General features: G+C 41.2%; 1 protein-coding gene across 2 annotated transcripts in view; it reads left to right on the plus strand.

Moving 5' to 3' along the window:
- The window catches only part of PPFIBP2 (PPFIA binding protein 2), a 168,629-nt gene that overhangs the window by 40,112 nt on the left and 116,516 nt on the right, over window positions 1-12,001 (plus strand). For both annotated transcript variants that reach the window (XM_049780997.1, XM_049781000.1), the window contains exon 2: window positions 1,397-1,493. In XM_049780997.1, coding sequence (XP_049636954.1) covers window positions 1,430-1,493 — 64 coding nt within the window. In that variant the 5' untranslated portion in view covers window positions 1,397-1,429. The remainder of the gene's footprint in view (window positions 1-1,396; window positions 1,494-12,001) is intronic.

Genomic DNA, 12,001 nt, shown 5'->3' on the forward strand with positions numbered 1-12,001 from the left:
GTCTCTGCAAAATATTCCTTATCCAGAGAAACCAGCTGTCTTTTGGGCTTCCCTTGGTTTTCCCTTCCCTCAACCTACACTATATTGAAAATTCTTGCTCATTGAGCTATCCTGGCACAGATACATTATGTGGTTATTTCCATGTTTAAAAATAATAGCAAAATAAGGACTGAGACTATAGTACAGTGGGTAGGGCATTTGCTTTGCATATGGCTGATTGAGATTCAATGTTCAGCACCCCATGTGGTCCCCAATGAATGCTGCCAGGAATGATCCCTAAGCACAGAGCCAGGAAGGAGTAATCATTGAGCACTACTAGTTGTGGCCCCAAAACAAATAATAACAAAATAGTTGCTGACAGATATCCAGTACTTCTTATATTTCAGGGAATTTAGTAAGATTTCACAGTGAAAGACAGGGCTGGGTTTGGCCCTTGAAAGTCTACTGCCTCTTAGAGTCTTGTTTGCTTTCTGGTGGTCCTAAGATTCTCCTCCATACCAAATCCTAAAGCTACATTCAGGTTTCTACTAACATTTTGGTCACCGTAAAGGTTCAAAGTCACAGGGAAAATGGTCAAGAGTCCCCCAAAACTTATTTCCCCTTACCTGAGCCCCAGTAGGTCCAGGAGTCTCTGCTCCCCACATTTTCTTCCCTTGAGGCACAGGCAGAGGCTTCCTTGTATACGCAAACACCTGCTTCACCCATAAGCTAAGTGTCTCCTTAGGATTACAAATGTGCCACCTGGTGGTGGTGGCGGTAGTGAGATTGGAGCCAAGAAGTGAGAAAAGACTGCAACAGAGTTTAGCACAGTACTTTCTAGGAGGTAAAGTTGTTTGGAGATAATGCCAGTTGCTCTTGGTTGGGTGGAGAAACTCTTGCTGGGACTATTTGAGAGAGAAGTTTGGCATTTGGGAGTGGCTGGACTCTTCATCCTTGGGGATTCAATACCTGGAATGGGGCTAGTGTGCTAACTTTTTGAGGGTGCTCATTTGGGAAGGAAAGTTCCCTTGGGCTGCTCTGTCTGGATCAACTTTTACCAGGCAAGTGTGAATTGCAGGTGCAGGACAAATGCCAAGACATGCCACTATATTACCTGGGCTAGATAGCTACTGTTGCCTTCTATCCATGGTGGTGCTTGAACTTTGACTCTAATGACAGCTGGGTTGTCAATCACTGTCTCCCTTCACAAAGGACTCCTGAGGGGCCCTTTACCTTTCATTAAAGCAGTGACTGGGACTATATGTTCCAGATGCCTGGGAAGAGCTATTAAGTCTTGGAAGCTAGGAAGTCTTGTTGATGATTTAGAGCTTCTATGATAGTGTTGTATGTTGGAACTTGCCAGTCTGTGTGCATAAGGTGACAACTAACTTCCCACTTGTTTTGTTTGACTTTTTAGTAAGAAAAGAAGGCTGGATAGGGAAGCAGAGTCATGGCGTCTGACGCTAGTCATGTTCTACAGGCCGCCCTGGAGCAGATGGATGGACTCATTGCAGGTAAGACATGCCTCGAGTGCTTGTTTCCTCCTCTACCTTGAGAAATTTTTTTTATCTTTCTATTTATCTTTTTGGCATAGAAAGAAAATCTTCATTTGATTTATTTGGTTTACTGTTTATGCTGTTTGATACAGGTATTTGCTACTTTCCAAAAGTTTGAACTATACCTCTTTCCTTTGTGGAAGACTAATGTTAGTATCTCTTTCTTTTCTTCTTTTTTGGGTGGGGAGTCACTTTTGGGTCCCTCACTGAGCTGAAGGAGCACTTCAGTCTTGGTGCTCAGTCTCATTCCTGGAGGTGCTTCAGGGATCATGTGGCACTGAGAATTAAATGTAGGATTCTTTATGTGAAGCGTATGTTCTAACCCTTTGATAAATGTCTCCAGTCCAATAACTCTTCTTTAATCAAAAGAAACGAGAAGATAATTTTTATCTTTTTGGGGGAAGAGGACATACCTGGTGATGCTCAGAGGATACTTCTGGGTCTACACTCAGGTGTCATTCCTGGTTGTGCTCAGGGACCATAAGGGATGCTGGGGATTGAACCTGTGTTGGCTGCTTGCAAGGAAAATACCCTAACCATGGTGCTATCTCTAACTTATTTATTTTTTTTTTTTTTGTTTTTGATATTTTTGAGGGCTGGGGCTGGTGAGATGGTGCTAGAGGTAAGGTGTCTGCCTTGCAAGTGCTAGCCAAGGAAGGACCGCGGTTCAATTCCCCGGTGTCCCATATGGTCCCCCAAGCCAGGGGCAATTTCTGAGTGCTTAGCCAGGAGTAACCCCTGAGTACCAAACGGGTGTGGCCCTAAAAAAAAAAAAGATATTTCTGAAGGCTGACTTCTGGCTTGGTGCTCAAGGGACCATATGCGGTGCTGGGTATAGAACTATAGTTAGTTACATGCAAGGCAAATGCCTTTAAGCCCATTGAATTTTCACTTTTATAGGAAAGGTATAAAATATAAATCTCATTCAACATTCCCAGGGCAGAGGTAAGAGGGTCCTTTCCTGGGGATAGACTTTGCACATTGTATACTTACATGCCAGTCTTGCTCTAAACTATGTAGGGATGTGTTAAGTTCTATTGGTTTTATTGCCCATCTGAGATTTTATTTTTTGGGTGGGGTCCTCTCAAAAATTCTCCATGAAAAAAAGAACAGAAAAAAAATTCTCCATGAAAATGAATGCCGTTTTATTTTATACTACTTTTGCTCTTAAATTTCTTAAGAATATTCTATGGAATAGGACAGGTGAACCTGTGTAAACCTGCAGACCTATCATATAGACAGAGCCATGTACTATATGTTGGCATGTTTGTCACAGTCACAATTTAGATTCTGGTGGTGGTAAGGCAGTTTTCATGCAAGAAGACTGATTTCATTGCAAAACTATCAGTTTATGGTATATCTTTGGATGAAAACTCAAATCCCATTAGACTCTGCTGCTGAATGCAGCTTCCCCAGCCTGTCTTTGTTATGGTCAGGAGCCAAGAGGCAATTTTGTGTTGATTCAACCAATCACCTAAAGCAGGGGTCTCAAACTCAATTTACCTGGGGGCCGCAGGAGGCAAAGTCAGGATGATCCTTGAGTGCAAAGTCAGTAGTAAGCCTTGAACATTGGGGGGTGTGACCCAAACAACTAAAACAAAACAAAACAAAAAAAGATTTCTCTAGGGCAGGGCTACAAAATGTATGGAGGGCTGCAAATGGCCCGTGGGCTGCGAGTTTGAGACCCCTGACCTAAAGAATATGCTTTATGTTTTAGTATTATTCAGTTTTTGTTTGTTTGTTTTGTTTGTTTGCAGGCCACAGTGCTCAGAGCATACTCCTAGCTCTGTGCTTAGGGATCACTCCTATGGGTTTCAGGGGACCTATGGATTTCAGTGGTACCTTGGGGTTCAACCTGGACTGACCTCTTGCAAGATAACCAAATACCCTACTTGTTGTATTATCTCTCTTTTTCTTTTCCCCAATCCATCAAAACAGAAGTAGTGCTTAATTAAGAGCACAGAGGAGCATTGGGAGCCTCTGGAAGTGTACGAAGCTACTAAAGTTTGTGAGGGATGAATGAGCACTCTCCTGAAGAAAGTAGCTTCCTGGGATCTCTCTCTTTCTCTTCCTGCCTCTTATTCTCTCCACAGAATCCCACCATGAGGCAGTCTCAGGCAAACTTCCCTTGTCTCTGAGGGCAGGTATGTAGCTGGATCTTGGAGCAGAGCCTGGGCCAAGATTCTGTCAGTGTGTGTGGAACTGAGATGGATGTGGATGGAGGATTGCTGGGGCTGGATGTGAACCACTTCAACTCCCTTCCATTTCTGTTTATTAGAGTTTGCCAATTTGTCAAATTCTCAACTGTAGGGATCTGTGGATCACTCTGTCTAGAAAAGTGAGTTTTGGGGGAGGGGAGTGGAAGTGAGACTGTGCAAGAATTGAGCCAAGAGTCACCTATATGTGAAGGCAATGTTAGCCTGCTAGATCTATCCTTATCTATGTGAGTTTTGTAGAAAACTTGTCTAAGATATTCCAAAGTGTTCTTTGCCAATCAGTTGGGGGAGGATTCTATGCCAAACTGTTTGGTTTAAACCTTAATTCTATAACAGATTACTTGTGTGATTCATGCCTCAATTTCTTTTTTTTTTTTTTTTTTTTGGTTTTTGGGCCACACCCAGTGACGCTCAGGGGTTACTCCTGGCTATGCGCTCAGAAGTCGCTCCTGGCTTGGGGGACCATATGGGATTGAACCACGGTCCGTCCTAGGCTAGCGCAGGCAAGGCAGGCACCTTACCTCTAGCGCCACCGCCCGGCCCCATGCCTCAATTTCTTAATTTGAAATTGGAGTAATAAGAAAATCCACAATGTGTTTGCATATGGAAGGTACTTTGATCAGTACCCGACACATGGTATATATTATGAAGTGGGATCATCCGAGAAGTGAATGAGTGACCATGAAATCTTTATTATGTCACATCTCTCTGGGGATAGAGATTTCTCATTTATTTAGTCCCTTCTTTAGCCCATTGAGTTTTGTGGTTTTCATTGTATGCATCTTGCACCGGCCTCAGTAGATTTGCCTGGTGTCTATAAGAGTCATACTTAGACTCAACATTTCTATACTTTTCTTGCCTGTTTATAAGCTGTTTCCCATAGAATAGCAGTGTAGTTCTTAAAATATAACTTGGGTTGGAGAAATATAGTATAGGGATTAAGGCTTTTGTTTCACATGTAGCTGTTTCAGGTTCATTCAACATTGTATGTGGTCCCTTAAGCCTTTCTAGGAGTGATCCCTAAATAAATCTTGAGTATAGGCAAAAAAAGGTTACCTCACTCATCTCCCCACAATGCTTCAATGATTTCCAACTTTGGGGATGAAAGTTGAAGTCCTTATCTAAGCAGCAGAGCATAAATTGCTGAGTTATGGGGAGTCTATGGCTTTCAACCCTCTTTTCTCTGGCTTCTCACTCTTTAGTCAAGTACTAGGTTTCAGCTGAACCTTACTAATATCAGACAGCTATGGATATGGCATCTATCTCATTTTTATCTGACTGTGACTTCTGTTCATATTTCTTTACAACTTGGACCTGTAACATCCTTTTTTTTTTTGTTTTTTTGTTTTTTTGTTTTTTGGGCCACACCCGGCGGTGCTCAGGGGTTACTCCTGGCTGTCTGCTCAGAAATAGCTTCTGGCAGGCACGGGGGACCATGTGGGACACCGGGATTCAAACCAATAACCTTAGGTCCTGGATCGGCTGCTTGCAAGGCAAATGCCACTGTGCTATCTCTCCGGGCCCATAACATCTTTTTTTTGTTTTGTTTTTGGGCCACATCAGGTGGTGCTCAGGGATTACTCATGGCTATGCTCTCAGAAATCATTCCTGATTCAGAGACCATATGAGATGCCGGGGAGTGAACCCCGGGTCCATCTGGGTTAGCCACATGCAAGGCAAACACCCTACTGCCGTGCTACCACTTCAGCCCCAGGACCTATAACTTCCTCATCTGTTTCCTTATTTTTTGTCTGTTTCCTCCTGCCCCAAAATGTAAGTTTCACAAAAACAGGCTCAGTTGGCCCAGCTCTAACACCTCGAATGCTGGCAGCACATAATCATTATTCAATAGATACTTCTCATACATATATTTTATTTGCTTTTATGAATTGACTCTCCTTTTCATTACCTAGGAGTAAATGATTGATTTCTGTCGATATCCTCTCTGGCATTATTGCTGAACTTCATTTGTTCTCTGTACTTCTTCCTTTCCTTGCTAGTAATTTTGGAATAATAAATTATCACCATTTTGTTTTAAAGTTTCAGTAGTTGGCACATTCTGTAAACCATCTCATAAAAATTAATTGGTTTATACAGACATTTGACAGGAGTGGTCTGATAATTCCAGACTAAGGCTATTAGCAAGTGTCTAAGTGCTTGTGTTCTGTACCAGTACAATAATTATCAAATGATTTTGTGTTGGACACTGTCCCTTAATATTATTAATACTATTCTCATTTTTAAGGTGGTTGTTGGGACAGACTAGACCAGGGAGACTAGGCATCTTTGTGGTTATTGATGTGCATTATGGAGTTACAGTTGGCATTGGAATTGTAGCTCTATCACTTATTTGTTGAATCTTTGAACTAGTTACTTGCTCAATTGCTGTAAGCCTCAGTTTCCTCTTTTATGAAGTAATACTAATAGCAGCATATATTTTGTGTAACTGGGAGGAATAAATTAGTGCAAATAAGGGACTTAACTACTCAATTTATGTCAGTTGTTTGTTCTCTTAATATTAACATCATTTTTGTCACTTAAGGCCATAGTCACAAATTTAAGTTTTGATTCCAGGATCACTTGAGTCTCTAGACAGCTTTCATTCCTGGATTGTATTTTTGATGAATTGTGGTAGAGCCCCAGGTGTCTATGAATTTGACTATAGGAATGAAAACTTCACTGGGAGGAAGGTCCAGTTCAGCTCTAAGTCTCAATCCCTTAACTGGAGAAGCTTTGTTCTCAGCTCTCTTAAATGTTAGACTTCCAAGGCAGAAGTCCTTTGCACAGCTTAAAGAAAATTTGAAACTTGTGACCACACATCATGACACCACAGATCCTTCAGAAATGACATTTCTATGTGAACATTTAAATCTCTTATCCTTTTATTCATTTGAATTGGAATGATGTGGAGCAGAACACAATTACTTTTGCATTGGATAAATTGCTCAAACAAATATCCTCAGGCTATATTCTCTCATCTATGAAAACAGTATTCAGTGAAAGAATTTTGTACAGGCTTGTTGCTCCCCCTGTACACCACCCATTTATGCAAAACCAACATGGATTTCTTCAGTAATAAGCATTAATAGTCATGGCACTATATACCAAGGAATTTCCGTTGTGAATTACTTTGTAGTATGGTAGACTTTTCAAAGCTCTTTTGAAAATAGGACATTGAAGACATTAATATTGTTGATATAATTAAGCCTTTAATGACAAAAAGTGCTCTTTTCCTCAAATCAATACAAACAGTGCAGTGCGTCATCTTTCCATAAGCAAACAGAACAGCAGCTCAAACACTGAGAAGACATACCAGTGTACAGTGCCAAAGAGACCCTTCCTAGCTGCACAGTGTAGAGACTTTTTTGGAGATACTGATCAGCTCTGGTCTCTTTGACGGAGAAATGCCTTATAAGCAGGAAGTGAATTACTATGTGAAATTGCTTATAAAATTAATTTTTTATTTGATAGGTACATTCCCATGTGACTATATTTGAAGTCTACATCAGAAAGTTAGGAAGAGATGTCTGTTTAAGGACCCCCAGGGCTCATGCTTAAAAAAAAAAAAAAAATCTTTCGGGGCCGGGCGGTGGCGCTGGAGGTAAGGTGCCTGCCTTACCTGCGCTAGCCTAGGAGATGGACTGCGGTTCGATCCCCCGGCGTCCCATATGGTCCCCCAAGCCAGGAGCGACTTCTGAGCGCATAGCCAGGAGTAACCCCTGAGCGTTACCGGGTGTGGCCCAAAAACCAAAAAAAAAAAAAAAAAAATCTTTCTAATACAAAAGGCCATTGTAGAAACTTCCAGTAGGATGTTAACCTGTGACCTGGTCTTCTTTGCCTCTGATTTGGCCTGTAGATAATACCATAATTGAGTTACACTGCTGACAATTGAAATTTAACTATATTTTGCTTAATTATATTCTTCTGAATAGTCCAAAGCACAGGCCATATATGCTTATCTTGCATAAGGCTTCATTTCTGGGCTAACAGGTTCAGTAGCTGCTCTGTGGGGCTACTTCTATAATAGAACCAGAGAACTCAGTAGTCAGGAAACAGAGGGACACTTATTCTTCTTTGCTGTGGCAGGAGGTTACTCATGAGGTTTTTCTGCAAGATGTACATATCGATAACGAACAGTGAAAAAGAGCCTGTCTTATGACAGTTACTTTGGGCCTATCTGTCTGTTGAATTTCAGTTAATGTCTGGCTTTCTATTTTCTTTTTTTCTCCTTTTTTAAGATTGTAGGGGCCAAGCAAGATATAGGCTTAAAGAGCTAGAGGGCATACTTTGCATTGCAGGAATTCAGTCCCCAGCTCTATAAGGTTCCTTTGCACTGCCTAGAGCAGTGGTTCTCAAATAGTAGGTTCTCAAATAGTGTTCTCAAAACAGGGCTGGCGCAAGGCTCCGTAAAGGGGGTCGCATTTGACCTCGGCAAACACTGTCATAACAAGCTAAGCCCTGTGCTTATGTCTCTGTATGTCTCTGGAGCTGAGAGTTGCTGTGTCCTGCTTCAGACCCCGCTTCGAAAAGCTATGCATTGCAAAACGTGCTCACTGTAGCCATTAATCCAGACATCACCTCTGATTAAAAAATCAGCTCAAAATACTTTTTATATTTTTGTTTTGCAGGTTAGAGTTCTTCTTCTTTTTTTTTTTTTTTTTTTTTTGGTTTTTGGTTTTTGGGTCACACCCGGCAGCGCTCAGGGGTTACTCCTGGCTCCATGCTGAGAAATCGCTCCTGGCAGGCTCGGGGGACCATATGGGATGCCGGGATTCGAACCAATGACCTTCTGCATGCGAGGCAAATGCCTTACCTCCATGCTATCTCTCTGGCCCGGTTAAAGTTTTTTTTTTTTTTTTTAATAAAGATACTATTTACAGTCGCACGCAGGGGGGGGGCATGAAAAATATTTTCTTCTTCCTAGTGGAACATGACAGAAAATAATTAAGAAGCACTGGCCTAGAGTGACCACCACACACCAAGCTCTGGGGAGAGCTCTCCCAGATGTGGTCTACAAACAAAGAAAAAAGATTATAGGGACAGAAAAGGTTTGGCTCAAGACTTAAAATATTTCTTCAGTCCATGGATACTTTCAGCTATGGAGTTAAATGTTGCTGGTGAGTTTATATTTTGTGTCTGTTTGTTCTCATCTGCATCCTCTCTGAGCTCCATCAATGCATAGTAGTTGTCAGTAACTGGGAGACATACCCTAAACTTGCTTATTACTGAGTCATACCTGAGGTTGCCAGAGGTTTTTAATCCAGAGAGAGATTAGAAGTTGGTGCCGTCTAGTTGCTGAGATGTCAGAGACTGCTCTCTGCGTGCAGAGTTGGACATGGCTCGAGATGGCCACTGCAGAACCATAACCACAGCTGTGTCAGCTACTGGCTGACAGATATCCTCTCCTGATATGCCATGCCTAGGAAACCTTGGTGCCTGTTCTTTGAAGTAACTGGGATAAAATCAAATTATTCCTTAATTCCTCAAATGCTTTCTATGATTGTAACTATGTACAGGAACTCACCTGCAGAACCATGTGGGCCTTGTATTTTCATTTTGGAAGATTTAAATTTTTCTCTTTTATGGTTATAGACACTCTATTTTTACTTTGTTCTTGTTTTAAATTTTAATTATTTTCTTGGGAGGGCTATACCCAGCTGTGCTCAAGACTTAATCCCGAGGGGCCGGAGGGATAGCACAGCGGTAGGGCATTTGCCTTGCACGCAGCCAATTCAGGAATTTGAATTTAAATCCTGGCATCCCATATGGTCCCTGACTCTGCCAGGAGTGATTTCTGAGAGCTGAACTAGGAGTAGCCCCTGAGTGCCACTGGGCATGACCCAAAAAACAAAAAACAAAGAAAAGACTTAATCCTGTTACTGTGCTTAGGGATCAGTCTTGACAGGGCTCAGGGACCATATGAGTTACCAGGTATTGAACTGGAGTTGACCACAGTCAAAGCAAGTGCCTCAACCAGTACTGTCTCTTTGGCCTCTTTATTTGTTCTTGAGTTTTTGACAGTTGTATGTAATCTCTTAGAAATTTGTGTATTTTTTTCTGTGGCCTTTGAGTGTGTTAGCTATTAGCTATTGTGTCTTATCTTTCAGGATGCACTACAATGACTGCATTTCTAATTTTATTTCTCATAACTCTTATCTGTGCTTTCTATTTTTTGATCAGTCTGGCCAGAGTTATTTCTTTTTTTTTTTTAGTTTTTTTTTGGGGGCCACACCCGGCAGTGCTCAGGGGTTACTCCTGGCTGTCTGCTCAGAAATAGCTCCTGGCAGGCACGGGGGACCATATGGGACACCGGGATTCGAACCAACCACCTTTGGTCGTGGATCGGCTGCTTGCAAGGCAAACACCGCTGTGCTATCTCCGGGCCCTTCTTTTATTACTATTTTCAATCAACAGACTTTGTCATTGTTGATTGGTATTTGTTATGTCTATACATAGACATTTATAAGGCATTTCTCTGTGTATCTTCTTTATTCTATAAAATAGATAAATCAAGAGTGCATTACTCTGTGTCTCTTGAGAGAGTTGCTAAGATATACATATAAGTATGCCCTACCATTAGAAAACTCACATTATACCACTTTTAGAAAAATGAGTACCCATTTTTGCTAACTGAAAGAAATACAAAAGGGATCTTATCTTTACTTTTACAGCAAAGACACACAAGTGAGTTGTATTCAATGTTGATGTTTGGGCAGTGAGGAAAGAGAATGTCACTCTCCTTGTTCTTCCATAGGAACTGCTTTATATGTTCTGCTTTTACTGTGTTTTTGCTCTTTTAGTTTGTATGTTATTCTAAATGATTTGGTAGGTGATTTTTGGGGAGGGTGGGAATCTGGAATCTACCCAAATAAATTAATGGTAATTTCTTCTTTGTATATTGCCTGTTTGTCTTACAAAGGATTTTATAAGAAAGCTCTACTTTCAGATAGAGTTTCCAGGGGGAACCTGTACAGAGTGGTTTCTTTTGCATTGGAGTTGTGTGATTGTGGAAATCGGCAAGTTTAATTTTGAAGGAAGTTGGAAGACTGAAGATTCAGGGAAAAGCCAGTACAAATCTAAAAGGCCATCTGCTGGCAGAATGCTGCCTTTTCAGAAAGTGCAGTTAAAAGTTTTGCATTGAGTGAATGAGACCTACCACACTATGGGGGACAGCCTGCTATAGTCAGAGTTTACAGATTTAAATGTTAATCTTAAATATACTATCACAGAAACACCAAACAATGTTTGATTTAATATCTGTGCACCACAACATAGCCAAATTAATACATAAAATGAGTTATTAGAGTACACATACATATATATCTATATAACTGCCATATATGTTTATATCTCAAAACATTTTCTTGGTGCATCTTGGTACAGAGCCCATTGCTGTTCTGATGCTGATCCCTCTTCCTTCATCTACAGAGCCAGCTGTGATGTCATCACATGATATCTCTCACTTAGTTTTCTACTTCCCTCTTTTGATTTAATAGTATATGTAGCTAATAATACAGGATGACCTCCCCATCTTAGGATTTGTACCCTTTTTTTTTTTTTTTGGTTTTTGGGTCACACCAGGCAGCGCTCAGGGGTTACTCCTGGCTCTATGCTCAGAAATCACTCCTGGTAGGCTCGGGGGACCATATGGGACGCCAGGATTCGAACCACCATGCTTCTGCATGAAAGACAAATGCCTTCCCTCCATGCTATCTCTCTGGCCCCAATATTCGTAACCTTAATCACATTTGTATTGTCCTTTTGCATGTAGGGCAACACATTCATAAGTTCCAGCACTGTTTTGTCTTTGTGGGGAGTGAGGTGTGGTGTCTACTCCAAAGGTCAAAAAAAAATCTCTATATTCTCATCCTTGGTTTTAAACTATTAAAAGAGATAAGGGGTCAGACAAGAGAGTAAAATAGCAGCTTTATCATTATTTAAATAATTAGGACAGTTAGTTTGTCCTGAAGACACCATCAGAATCTTGCACACCTTTTCTTGTGTACTTATTTAAAACCCAGATTGAACTTGATCCCTTGCTGGGGCAAAGCAGATCTCAGAAAGTTCCCTGAAGAATAATTCTTGCATCAAGGAATGTCAGCATCACAGAAAATTTTTCTGCCAGAGAGATAGCATGGAGGACCCTCCTCTAAAAACTTGGAGACTTCTGAGTATTAGTTCTCCTTAATTGCAATTCTTATTTTAGGGAGGGGGGTTGAGGCCACATTTGGTGGCACTCAGAGGTTACTC

Source organism: Suncus etruscus, chromosome 9, assembly GCF_024139225.1.
Source record: "Suncus etruscus isolate mSunEtr1 chromosome 9, mSunEtr1.pri.cur, whole genome shotgun sequence".
Classification (NCBI taxonomy): domain Eukaryota; kingdom Metazoa; phylum Chordata; class Mammalia; order Eulipotyphla; family Soricidae; genus Suncus; species Suncus etruscus.